At 41.8% G+C, this 13,434-nt stretch overlaps 1 protein-coding gene across 2 annotated transcripts in view; it reads right to left on the bottom strand.

The window, feature by feature from the left end:
* The window catches only part of unc5ca (unc-5 netrin receptor Ca), a 180,015-nt gene extending 167,150 nt beyond the window's left edge, over nt 1-12,865 (bottom strand). Inside the window, exon 1 of one of the 2 annotated variants that reach the window (XM_026187526.2) lies at nt 12,475-12,865. In XM_026187526.2, coding sequence (XP_026043311.1) covers nt 12,475-12,592 — 118 coding nt within the window. In that variant the 5' untranslated portion in view covers nt 12,593-12,865. The remainder of the gene's footprint in view (nt 1-12,474) is intronic. The other variant, XM_026187527.2, reaches the window with a different exon arrangement.
* Between the last annotated feature and the right edge of the window lie 569 nt (nt 12,866-13,434).

The raw sequence follows: 13,434 nt of genomic DNA, 5'->3' as shown, positions 1-13,434 counted from the left end.
AAACCCTGGAGGGACCCAGAGGAGGAAGCAACACAAATAACTACAGTTACAATACAAGGATTTGGATGAGCTAGAGGGAGCCGTGGGCATTGTCTGGCTTTAGTCAGCTACTTTCTGCTTCTTTTGAAACTGTTCCTTGGGTGTGGATGACATTTCTCAGAACAGAGAAGGGGGAAAAACACTTCAAATGTTTCCACAAAGTTTTCCTTCTTCTGCCTTTTGTTCAAAGTTTAAATCTCCTCTTCCCCTAGGAAGGAAGGAAGAAAAGAAGGAAGGAAGGAAGGAAGGAAGGAAGGAAGGAAGGAAGGAAGGAAGAAAGAAAGAAAGAAAGAAAGGAGAGGAGGGAAAAGGCTCAGACCAAAGAGGAGAAAGATGAGAGAGGGTGAGGAAGTGACAGATGCAAGACAACGTAAAAGAAGAACACGCACGGACACACGAGAGCGCTGAGGAAAAAGGAGGTTCTTTTCATGTGGTGAAATAACCCTGCTGTGACACTATGACATAAGCCTCACATTCATTCATGCACTCAGATAAAGTAACCCATATGCACGCTTTTGGCACAAATGCAACATATATAGATTACAGAACATACCATAATGCACAGTATATTTCAACAGCAGGCGATGATGGTGTAACTGATGGCAATAAAACAGCAAAACTTGAAAAAAAAAAAAGATGCACATAGAAACAACAATAATTGTGGCATCATATAATCATGTGTGCTCCCGTGTTTTGGTTTTTACTGTGCAATTAATGCAATAACTCAGAAAAGAGCGCTTTTAAAATGCATAGCCATATTCTGAGAACAAAAATGCAAAACATTAAATCGTTTTCCAAATACATCCCCAGCCAACTCATTGAGTTACAACCAATTTGGTACAAAGATGATTAGGCTGAGAGATGAGCATTTTGTGAGGATAATGGGGATATAATGAATTGTTACAACTGTACAGGTGGCTTTTCCCGCCTTCCTCAAACTCCAACTGCCAAAATATCAGACATGGTCCAAGACAGTGATGGGAAGTAAAAAAACTGCCAGAAGCACAACTGCTACTGCATATGGAGACACAGTTTCTATCCACGCTCCTACTTTAACTGCCAAATTAACCGTTCAGAGCCTGTGAGTGTGTGTGTGTGTGTTGGCTGCCCTGCATTCACACCCCCTTGTATGCTAGTGTTGAACAGGGTAGAGACACTTGTCCCTTAGTGTACTGTGTCTGTGTCTTTCTCCTATTATTGGCGCTCTGATTTAGCCACATGTCATTGGACACTGAGCCAGTTTGTGTTCGGAAAAACCGTTACTGCACAACTACACCAGCTGTGCCTCAGGGATGAGATGATGATGGCAACCGAAAAAGAAAAAGAGCAAAGAAAAAAGAAAAAAGAAAAAGCAGAAATATGCCTGAGGTGACTGGATGGGACTATCTCAAATCAAATTTGTTGGATCGCAGTCTTTGATTTGAAACACCTGTCTCGCATTGTGGCCTTTTAATAGTCTTCATAAAATCGTGGCTTCTGCTCATATGAGCCAGTTCTCCAAAGAGTCCATTCTACTATCACTGTGAAAAGAGAGCTAATCTGTGCCTTTGTTGCAAGCTCAGAATGAAACAAAGACTGTGTGGGCCCCCCCCAAACTTCATGAAGACTCTAAAGCCACAGTAACAATCTGCCACGCATGAAAAATAAACAGCTCCTTGACCTAAAATGTCCAAATATAAAAGCAAAGAACTGGAGCTGGTAAGTGGTGAAAAAAGAAAAAAGATAGCAATTATAAAATCAAGAGCCTACTGAAAAGATGTGCAGCTCAAAACAATACTTTTAATTTTAATAGAAACCTTTATCGTGGCTGTTGGATCCTTTTATGATTAATCAGTAGTCATTCATTAAATCCACAAACTTTTTTATTAGATTTCTTTTATAGATTTGTGGTTAAAAGTAGTTCTGAAGAACTAGAGTTCAGACTGAGTTATTTACTATAGAAAGGCAACTTTCTATAGTAAACGTCAGTGTTATTTAATACTGAAATAATTGACTGATGTTCAATTTGTTTTTGACTTTTTTCCATGCGGAGCTATTTTAGCTTTTCTCAACTAAAGCATGCGTAGGTGGCTGCGACCGTGTACAATTACATCTAGATTACATCAGCTGTCAGATGACGGCAGAGAGCCCCAGTGTTCATCCTACTTGACGCAGATCACAGATAATGATGCGACACTGCACTGTTTCATGACCAAATGTTCCCCACCTTTAATTAAAACGTATGTTTTGATTATTTTTAAGCATCTAAAATGACAATTAAAAAATAAAACACTGAATCTTTGACTAAAACAATAAAACACTGACTTTTTAAATGTTGTCCAGTTTCAGAAATATACAGTGCAGTATCTCCAAAAAGCCTGTCAAAATTAGTTAAATATTAATATTTAGTCAGGACCAGAATTGTGTTATATCATCACTTTGAGTTGCCAGTTTTGTGTCCTCATATTAGAACTGAAATTTCAAGACAGTAAGTGACAGCACAATGTGTGTCTTAAGGGTATTTTTCAGAAATTGTATCATAGAACTACAGAAATACTTGAGGATAAAATTATGAAATGCCATCAAGTAAAGTGCATACGATATTAAGCACAGGGTGTGGGCATAAAATTGAGAGAATGAGACATTTCAAGGTCAACCCAAGGAGAGGATTGTTGTGTTGTTAATAAAAATCACTAAATCTTGTAATGGACCCCAGCAAGCCTGAGAGTTTAAAAAAAACAAGTAGACAAGCATCAAGTTATGACACATACACACATGCATGAACACATACACTCAAAGCCTGTGTGGGAAGAAATCAATGAAAACAAAGCATTGCTGAAATGTGCTATAAACCACAGCAAAAAGCAAGTCAGTAGGTCTTTACTTTTATAGCTGCACTGCTGAGTCACAATGTGAAGCACCCACAATAAAAACCAACTGAGGTTGCTGAGACACTGTACGAGACACCATCTTTAATCTCTCAGTCATTCAAAACAACTAAAGCCGTCACCCATTGACCTCATCAGCACCCCACTTAATTTTAAGCCTCTTTGGAAAGAGCCTTTCCTAAAAAGTAATATCTGATTATCTCCGCCAGCTGCTGACTCAATGGCTGGCAGCAAACGGTTGACCCTTGAATCTTTTTTAAGCTTTTTAAGCATAAAGGCTATTGGTGCGATAAGTAAAAGTGAAAAAATAAACAGAAATAACTTTGATAAAGTCAACAAATTTAAAATCCTACTCTTCATTCGGAAAGGTGAGTTTGCTAAGCTAGAGTCGTGATTTGTCAGAAGTATTTTTGAGTAGTGTTGTGTTTGAATGCCTTCCTTCACAGGCCCACCTATTTCTTAAAGTAGCTTTTTTTGTTGGGTTTTTAACTTTTGATATATTTTTAATCTATTTTTAAAGTAAAATAAAAGCCACTTTTTGACTAGCACGCCTGTACCCGTGTGTCCTTTGCTGGTTCCATTGCAGACTGGTTAACAAAAAACTATATTTACTGTTGCAGGGTAACAGAATTTTGTTTGACTGTTAGCTGTTCAGTTTTAACATTGCGAAATAAAAGGCACACAAAGATGGAATATTTTAGACCAGCACTGTAAACCACCCACTTATGTCCTTTGAAGTGTTGCCTTACTTTAGCATAACTTTCAGTTACATTTTGCCTCATTATCTGAGACGTTGCTTGATCTTGCTCTAATTTTCCTGCTCTAGATGTTCTTTAGACTACCTGAGTAGGTTACATCTTAATTTCTGATATCTTTAGCCTGCACATAAAGCTAGTGAATCACTGACTGGTCTAAACTGCAGCTAATTTTGATACAAATCAGTGCTGCCTTTTCTGTTTGGAGCCAGGAACAACCAAGGGTTGTTGCTTTTCAGACTCCCATCTTCCTCAGACCAAATCAAACATTAGCTCACTAGAAACATTAATCAGTGACAATCTACAAATAGACTGGTGAATAGGGTACTTTAACTACATGGTAACTGGTAGTCTTGTATAATCAAGTGAAAACATTAACTTTTTAAACACTGCACGAATACATGTCTCCAATTCAGAAGCTCCAAGTCCAAGATGTGGTTAGTCTAGGAGCCATGAGGAGATGCAACTGACAGCTGTCAATCAACAGTCACGTGAAAGACATCAAAGCTTTTATCCTTTATTAAATAATTTTCATAACTACACAAATTTACCTATAAACAAACAAACAAACAAACAAACAAAAAAGTCAACTGACTCCATATTTGATTAAATACAAATGACCTAATACACTGTAGAACAAATGAGGCTATTTTTGTTCATCTTTAACGGCCTCAGCTGTGAGTTAGGCTTTCCAAACTATTCATATGAGACATAAGGCCTTTCTTTGTGTTACTTTAAAAACAGCTAAAGTGCAACGCGCTGTTCTAGGATATTTGTCATCAGACTTGAATGTTTCAGTATATTTTGGCACTAGACTTTATTTCCACATTGGCTACAGCCCCAAGTGGCAGCTGCCGCTCCAGTCATAACCTCAAAACAAGCCAAGTAACGCAGACTTCATAGAGTGACCTTCAACTTTTAGTGTTTTGTTTAATCAAATTACGTTTCTCTCAGAGAACTGTCAGAAAGGTGATCCCTTCTATCGCCTCCCCCCCACCCCCCTCGATCCCTAGCCCGTCTCACTCTTCTATGATCACCTTTTTCCCTGATGAATAAAAGATTTCACAAAGCAAGACTTTCTTTTTTTTCCACAATGTAAAGTCATTATTCTCTCTCCTTTGTCTCCACTCTCCACCTACAAGTACCTTCCTACCTGTGTTCCTCTGGGGGAGGTGTTGGTGGGAAAAAAAATGCTGTGTGCATGGATAATTCTGGAATATAACAATGTGATATTTCATCTGCACGCGCACACAAACACACTCGCCGGACACAGAAAACGTGCCTTGTCAGCGAAGTACTGCCCATATTCATTAGCCACTTAGAATGCTGTGTTCAAATGAATCAAAGTAAACTGCTTACACGTAATCTTGTCACCCGCAGAGTAAAATATACCACGTCTGTTATTACATTGGTGTGGAGCCAAAATGAGTCAATGGCCTTGCAGTACCATATGGGTGTCTAGTGTACAGAGTATATTTGTGTGTGTACAAGTTTCTACCTACTGCAATAAATGCTAACAGAATAAGCTGCTGTCATTTGTGCACATTATTATCTGTGCATGTGTGTTATGTATTTGTTTTTCATAAGCCTACAAGGGGAATAACACAGTGAATTACATCATATCTATAGCGAGCAATGGCCGAGCAATGGTTTTTGGGGGGGTTTTACAACACACACTAAATCCTTTTTTCTTTTTTTCACTGCATCCTACTGAATTACAATGTACGCTTTCAAGAAAGGCTTCTATGCGCGTTTGTTTGTGTACACGGATATGTGCAAAATGCAAGCGTAAGCCTAGGAGGTAAAAATTTGCAGTGGCGATTATAGTAATTATGGTTTCAGGTTTTTTGGATATTCCTTTAGATGGACCACTAGATTACCAGGCAGTTTTAGCAAAGAAAGAGGGAGAGTGGGGAAAAGAAAAGAGTTACTGTTGGGGAAGGGGTGGACTGAGGGAGCAAGGGAGAGAGGAAAACTTTCAGAAGACAGGGAGAAGGAGAGCAAGAAAGAAGGAGAGAGAGCAACAAAAAGGGAGAAGAGAGAATGTAGTGGCGAAAGATAGGAAGACGAGAGAGACTAATCCTTCAGGCAGCTTCCAAACACTACTCAGCCTGCTCACTCGCTCCCTGTTCTCCTCCCCCCATCTCTCCGCTCTCGACCAAGAGTTGAATGGACTTTTACAGTGCAGCTTTGTTTCCCGTCAAAAAGGAGCATGAATGTCAAATTCTCAAAAAAGAAAAGAAAGAAAGAAAGAAAGAGAACACCTTCTTATGCTGTTCTTTCACTTCCCTTCTCTAATCCAACACACTCTCTTTCATCGTGTCTCCATTTCCCTGTGTTTCCCTATGTTTGTCCTTTCTTCTCTGCTCCCTCACTCTCACGCTCTCAGTATAGGACAAAGCTCATAACAAGCTTTCAGCAGAGACAAAAAGGACCCGGGACCCAGCCTCGTGGACCCCCTGTCGCGGCATGTCGTCTTTTCTCAATGGCAGCTTAATTACATATTCATGGCAACACAAATAAGACACTCTTGCTCCAACACACAAACACGCCACTCGGCCAAAACACCCAACATCCATCTGCTGGTCGTGTGTCTGCCCTCGAGAAACTGTTCTTCCAAAAGAGAGCAACACATATGTGGAAGTGTCTCGCCTCATATTCGCCTGTTTGAAGGAGGGACACTTGTGTAATGCAGCCACACAAAAGTTTAAGCGCTGCAAACATCTGTGATATTGTTCAAAATAATAATAATAATAAGATACACACATTTTAAATGTGCAGCCTGTCTTTAATATGTGCACCAAGCAGGCAAAAAATAAAAAATAAAATCTGGAGACGGAGCAGACTGTAGCTTTGGCATGAATCCAAACAAAGTGTCAAAGACAGACACGGGAAGGGGCGAGGGATTAAGCTGAAGAGGCAGAAGTTGTTGGGTCCAGCCCCCCCACAGGAAGATGAAACAAAGGTGTCCTATAATCGCTTGTCTCCAATAAGTGAAGCTTGCTGCTTGTTGTTTCTGAAGCAAATAAACCAACCCGTGCTATTTACTGGAGGTTTTACAGTATCAAATAAAAAGAATATATAGACCATGAAAAGCCTCGGCTGGCGGCTGCAGACACAGGCAAGGCCTTAAAACAAAGAGATTCAGGGTGAGATTTCAATGAAGAGCAGCTGGCATAGTGTGGAGCTCCATTTCTCTACCTGTCTCGTTCCTTCCTTTCAATTCCATTTATCTGTACTGGACCCGTAGGAGAAGGCGTTTGTGTGTGTGTGTGTGTGTGTGTGTGTGTGTGTGTGTGTGTGTGTGTGTGTGTGTGTGTGTCTCAATGTGTAGGCAAACTCTCTCTCCCTCTCTCTGCCAGATAGATGAGTTTCTGTGACCACACACACACAAAAAATACAAAATGTCCTGCTGCTTGTGGGCCCCGTTCGGAAGCACAACAATATGTCCAGTGTTTTGGCTACACTCTAATTAAACAGCGTAAATCTAAGTAGAGAAAGACGCTGAGTGGTGAGAGACGGCAGCAGCAGGGGAACAAAATAATAAAAAATGACAAAGATTTACAAGGCAAACAGCATGTCAGAGGTAGCAGATGGGAAAGAAGAAAAACAGGACAGAGAATAGGAGAAATGGGGACATATGACAAGAGGGAAGAGCCGAGACATGGACAACAGCACAAAAATCTGTGGCCCGGCACTGAGTGGCAGGGATTCACCAAGTCCAACTGTTTACTACTGGGATCAGAAATGCAGAGTTTCATAAGCAGCAACTTAATCACAAATGACCTTTTTTTAGCCTTAGAAAACAAATTCTATTGGATGTTTCTTTACAAAAGGTCATTCGCTTTTTTGTTGTTTTTTTACAACTCAACCCGATCTGCCCATGTGCAGCTAATTTTCATACCGTTTCTGAATGCATTTTTTCCCTTGCTGGTGGAGCATAATTAACAAATTTTAAAGATAAAACAGTCAAACAGGGTTATCATTTTCCTGAGTGCAGGATTCCATGGGACCAACGGGAACTATATAGTAGGCCATTGATTGAGAACAAACGGCGTTTTCTCAGTACAACCACCCTACACACAGAGACACGCACACGGGCACAGACGCAGCTAACAAAAACAAAAAGCCTGGAAATGAGAGCACCAAATGAGGCCTTAGGTTTCTCAGACCATGAAAAATTCATAATTCCAGATCTTTACATGAAACTCTAGAAGGAATTAGGCCTAACAGCGGGAGACGCTGGGAATCGGTTTCAGAATATTTTGCTTTCTCTTTTTCGTCTTTTCTCTAGCTCAGGCTCTCTCTCTCTCTAGTAAACATGCACGTTCACAGAGACACAAATGCACACAGCAGAACACAAGCGCGCACACACAGGGATGCATTCTTATGTTCCATCCTGGGTTTTCCCCTGCGGAGAGTAAGATACTAAATGGTGCAAGTGGTGTCTGGCGTGACGCAGTTTGTCGACACAGCCTTTTGAAAACCGCACTTCTTCAGAAAGAAGGATTTCTTGTCTTCTTTCCTCAAAGAAAAACACGCCTGCAAGTTCTCTGCTGCTACACAAACAACTCGAGTTCGGGCTCTTGATTCTCGAAATAGGTTGAGCTGTAATTGCTATGTGTTGATGTACTGAAGGTGGACGGCATTTTCACAGTGCAACATAAAATGTACTCAGTGAATAGATGAGCAGCCATGGCCCACAGGCAAGCAGGGAAAAAAAGGTGAGGAAAACCCATTCAGCAACTAACAGAAGACACTGACTGAAAGGATAGAGATAGAGAAAAGGTGGGTGGTAAAAAAAAAAAAAGTCTCATCACTGGTCACACTTAAAGAGAGAGTCTATGAAACACACGGATGAGTAAGCAAGGATAAGATTTTTTTTTTTTTTTTTTTAAAGAAAAAGGCAGAGAGAGCAAGGGAAATCTGCCATCACTAGGCTACTGCTAGCAGCAGGAGGGTCTTCGATACAAAACAACCCCAGACACAGTCAAAGACTTCCTTTCACACACTCCCATGAACGCCTGTCCGCGCACACAAGCCATGCACATAGAGTATGCTCACACACACAACACACACAGAAAGCAAACAGAATGCTGCACTGTCTGACTGAAAAAAAAAATCTTTCTCTGTGTGTGTGTGTGTGTGTGTGTGTGTGTGTGTGTGTGTGTGTGTGTGTGTGTGTGTGTGTGTGTGTGTGTGTGTGTGTCTGCATATGGCAGTAAGTGTGACAGTCAGTGAGCTTGTCCAGTCCTAGTGGAGTGATCAAAGCTAGTACAAACCACCCAGAGAGATCTCCCTTCCTCATCCATTCATCCTTTCGCTTTCTCACTTTATCTCCCTCCATCTCTCTCTCACACCCTCTGATGCAGAAACGCCATCATATTTACCACGCAGAATCTGCTCAACCAATTGCACAGCGCTGGCTTGAGCAGCACAGCCAATCAAAGTGGCCTATTTAGTTCCAATAATTCCCAGCTGCCCCCCTACAAGCACTGAACCCTGGATGGCGGCACTACACCATAGGACAGGGACATAGCATAATGGGAGACAGCATGGGAGCCCTGGCAATATTATAATGCCGAATGTGCACACACACATGCAATGAAACGCCACATGAGCTCGGAACTCTATGACAGTGCCAAGTTCGCACAAACGCGCAAACACACACACACTCCACAGGAGTTCTCTGAAACCGTCCCCAACCTGCCAAGTTTATGAATGCACACAGCTCACAGGAGTCGTGTAAGCCCAACTTTACAGTTCTGTACCAACACATTCACATACATATGCAACTACACACCAACAGTTCTCTGTAGCTATAGAGCACAGCTTTAAACGAAGTGAGAAAGCATCCTGAAATAGATCTGAATGTTCAGTTTAAAGAAACGTGTAAGCTGTAACACAACAAGCTGCCACACAAATGCACGAAAAGTTGAATTGTAGAACCTAGCTACACAGCACCTGAGTCATCGTGGGGTTTTTTTAAAAGTGGACTTCTGAGACTTTGTGCAGCAATCTTGACATCCATTCATTCCAGATCAAAATGTAAGGGGGCTTAGCTAATGGCTTTAAAAGGCACAACTACTTGCACTCAAGCTGGCATGAGAGGATTTCAACTAACACTCTCCTCTGATTGTACTGTATGTGCACATGTCAGTGTGTGCACAAGCGCCTTTGTGTATGAGAGACTTCTCCACAGCCCAATACACTTTCTACCGTGCTGCACAGCTAGGAGAGACGTCTGCAGGCCAGATTAAATGACTGAGAGCTAAAAAATGAATGAATAAATCAAAGGTTCATAATTAAAAGCTTAAGGGAGAACTAAATGTGAAGTAAAATAACTTGGCTTGAACCCTTTGTGTGAAATAAGTGTACTCAAAATGGATTTAAAAAAAGAAAAAAGAAAACAAAACAGCTTCCCTCTATTTGAGAAACCTTTGTGATTCATTACGATCAGATTTGAATCAAAAGCAGCGCCAGCATCATTCCCACAAACACCATCATCCTGAACATCGTTAGTCATGACTTCAAAAACAAACTCTGCTATTAAACTCGCCAAAAACCACATATTCCACTGTGGAGTACAAACTAGAGGCCAACAGCTGGCCCTAAGACATTCAATGATGCATGAGCTGCAATGGATGGAAGAATAATCTGGTTAGAACAACTGGATGTATTTTCGTGTTCCATGTACACGGAACGATGTTTGGGATTTGAAGGAGGTTCTCTCCCACTGATCCACAGACAGGATCAGCTAGGTACACAAAGACCCCCCCCCCCCCCCCCCCCCCCAGTTAAGTTGTGTTTGTGTGTTTTACCCCATTCAATAGAACAGCTAATGAAGTGACTCCTCTCACACAAGGAAACGACTTCAGAGACACGAGCCAAGTTGGTTGTGAACAGTGACAGAAAAAACACACACATAACAGCTACGCCAAATGGATGCGGAAGAGGAGAAGCAGAGGATTCAAAAGATTTTTTTTCTTTTAAATGAGGGCAGAATGCGAGAAAAACGACACTTTTCAGGACTGTGAAAATATACAAGTTTCTTCTCCCTTAAAACGCATCAACAGTTTAAGCTTCCAATTATCAGATTTTACAATGAAAGTTAAATTGAGCCGCGTATTGGCACCGATGTGCAATTTATCAAAGGTTGGTGAAACCCTGCTCAAATCGTGTCCCCTAAATTGAAATGTATCGATTTAACAGTAAACCAATGGAGAACGGTTATAATGAATGTTAGCGGCAGTTACTGAAAAGCTGTTCCCCAGGGCAATGAGAGAAAGGTGGCAGCAACATCATGTCCAATTACTACCCAGATTCGGCACAAAAACCTGAGGCTAATCTGTAATGTCAATACTAATGTATGCACTACATCCTTGTGTAGCATATGACAGTTACTCTAGGGAATACTCTAGAAGTTTTTCAAGTGGAATTATTAGTTTTATGGCAGAGGCTGAAGCTTTGCGTGAATTCTTTATAAGAAACTATAGGGTCATAGCTAAATAGAAGACAAACATCGAGCAAGAGTGGCTTTAAGAAGGTCAGCTTTTAAAAAGGTGGTGGTGAATAAAGCTGTGTCGTAAAACAGCACCGGGGCTGGGCATTAATTCTTTTGGAGGAACATTAACAGGGCACAAGTTCTCCCTGAGAAGGTCAATAAGAATGTGAAAGCTGGAAAGATGCGTCTGGTTTCAGCATTTTCACGAATCCCACATGGTTCATGATAAATTTTAAAAAAAAAATCCTATCCAGGAGAGCATCCGGTTAAAAGTTGGGCTGCTTGCAGTGTATGACCCGCGACATTCCCCACAAACACCGGCCATAGTGGGTGGTTGCTTCTCACTCTTCAGAAATATCACTTTAATATCCCCGTTATGCTTCACTAGGGCGTATAGTAAGTAACGGCTCTAATACTCAGCACCGAAACATCTTTACATTATGTGTTTGCGCTATCTTTGGATTCTGCTTAATCCTGCTGGGCTGTATTACAGTCCTCACTTTCAGCCCATTCCTTCTGCCTCCTTCCGATTGCGTTATGAGATCCATAAGACTGTAATTGCCTTTAACCTTCTGGCGGCGCAGTGTTCGTGACTTCTGATCGGTCTTTCAATCGGAGCAATGGACCTTCGTTAATTTTAACGAAGTACTGCGCAATTAATGCACTAGTCGCCCAATCAGAGATTCTCCAGCCCTGCCTGCCCTTCACGGTGTTTTCACATTAATGTAACTGCATCTGCGCATAGTTCATTTGTCCGCTCAGAACTGAAACAGAACTGGCAGAAAATCCCCGCAATATTCTGTTCTGCCCGCGAGGTCCCACGATACTGCTCGCGAGTTTTGCAATTATATTCCTATTTATCTGGTTCTCAATAGTGGGTCAAGTGCACGTTTCTCTGTGTATTAAGTCTAATTTTAAGTCGTTTTTCTACACAGCAGGCTATCGTTTTCGGTCTTCCCGGATTAATTAGCCTATTAGTCGTATTTCCCTGGGAAGAAAAAAAAGTGGGCTGTGAGTTTAGCTGCTTTTCAGCACACTTCAAGCGGCCAAGAAAATGCGCATACACAGTTTACACATTAAGATGCTGACCATATACTAAGCTAGTCTTCTACTCTAAGTCAATTTAAATGGAAATATGGCCAAAAAAAAGTATATCTCCTTGTTGAGGGGATACTTCTCTGGGTCTACTAATTGACATGCCGCCCATACCACTTAAACGCACCTCGGCAGTGAAGGAGAAGGCCCATCACTTTCAAACGTGCAAGGTGTAATTAAAGCGCTTGACAGAAGACGCGCTCTCACGCCTTACCTTGAGCGACTCCTGCGTGTATTAGCACCAGGACAATCAGGATCCTCGGCGTGGCGCTCATTCTCACCAGGCTGGAGCTCCCGAGTACTATTCCACTTCTCTGTCCACTTTTACCCATTACAGGCAACGCGTAATACACATAAACTCCTCCGTCCACGGTGGGTGAAACGAGAACCCACCCCCCAACACGTCCTCCACAACAGGATCTGCTGGTTGATCAGACGTGTCCAAGACCAAAGCGGCTGGTGTGTAACTTCTAGTCCCGATGTCTAAGTCCGTCTCAAAGGGCGCGGGGCGAGCTGTGATAGCAGAGGTGGAAACAGCCACGGGCTCCCTTCACTCGTGTCAGCGGCACTGCTGCCTTGCCACTAAGCTCTCTCCGTGCGTTCTCTCCTTCTCCACCGTCTCTGTTTACGCAGAGAGAAATGCCACCGCCCTCTGGCTACCATGCGAGACCATGTTTCTCCCTCTCTTCTCTTCTTTGCTTCCCTTTCCCTGTCTTTCGTGAACGTACACACGAAAATACGAAATGCAGATAAAATCTCAGCTCACGCGTTTCACTTTTAATGACACGTCTGAACAGCGTTGTGCTCGTGGCAGGTGCGTTCTTTCACTCTAAAGACAGTGAACAGACTTTAAAGAACCTTGTATTTCCTCCTAGATGCTAAAATTTAGGAGAGAGGGAGTAGTTTAACTTTTTTCTTTACTTTCTTGGATTTTTTTATTGACCATCTAATGATTGCACGTGTACGAGTTTGTGCGCCTTCAAAATCTCTCAGTGTGGAGCAAAGCAAGGATAGGGTTTCTCGAGAGCTTAGTTTACCGACTAATGCCTGCCCCCTGACGGCCACGTCCGTTGGACCTGCATGAAGACATATCAGTGAGAGGTATAATTCAACAACAGCTTCTTTTATTGCTATTGGGTTAAACAGAATAGATGGATTATTTGATATTCGCAAG

The sequence above is a fragment of the Astatotilapia calliptera genome, chromosome 12 (genome assembly GCF_964374335.1).
Source record: "Astatotilapia calliptera chromosome 12, fAstCal68.1, whole genome shotgun sequence".
Classification (NCBI taxonomy): Eukaryota; Metazoa; Chordata; class Actinopteri; order Cichliformes; family Cichlidae; genus Astatotilapia; species Astatotilapia calliptera.
Note: the sequence above shows the minus strand (reverse complement) of the source record. Positions and strands in the feature narration are given on the sequence as shown.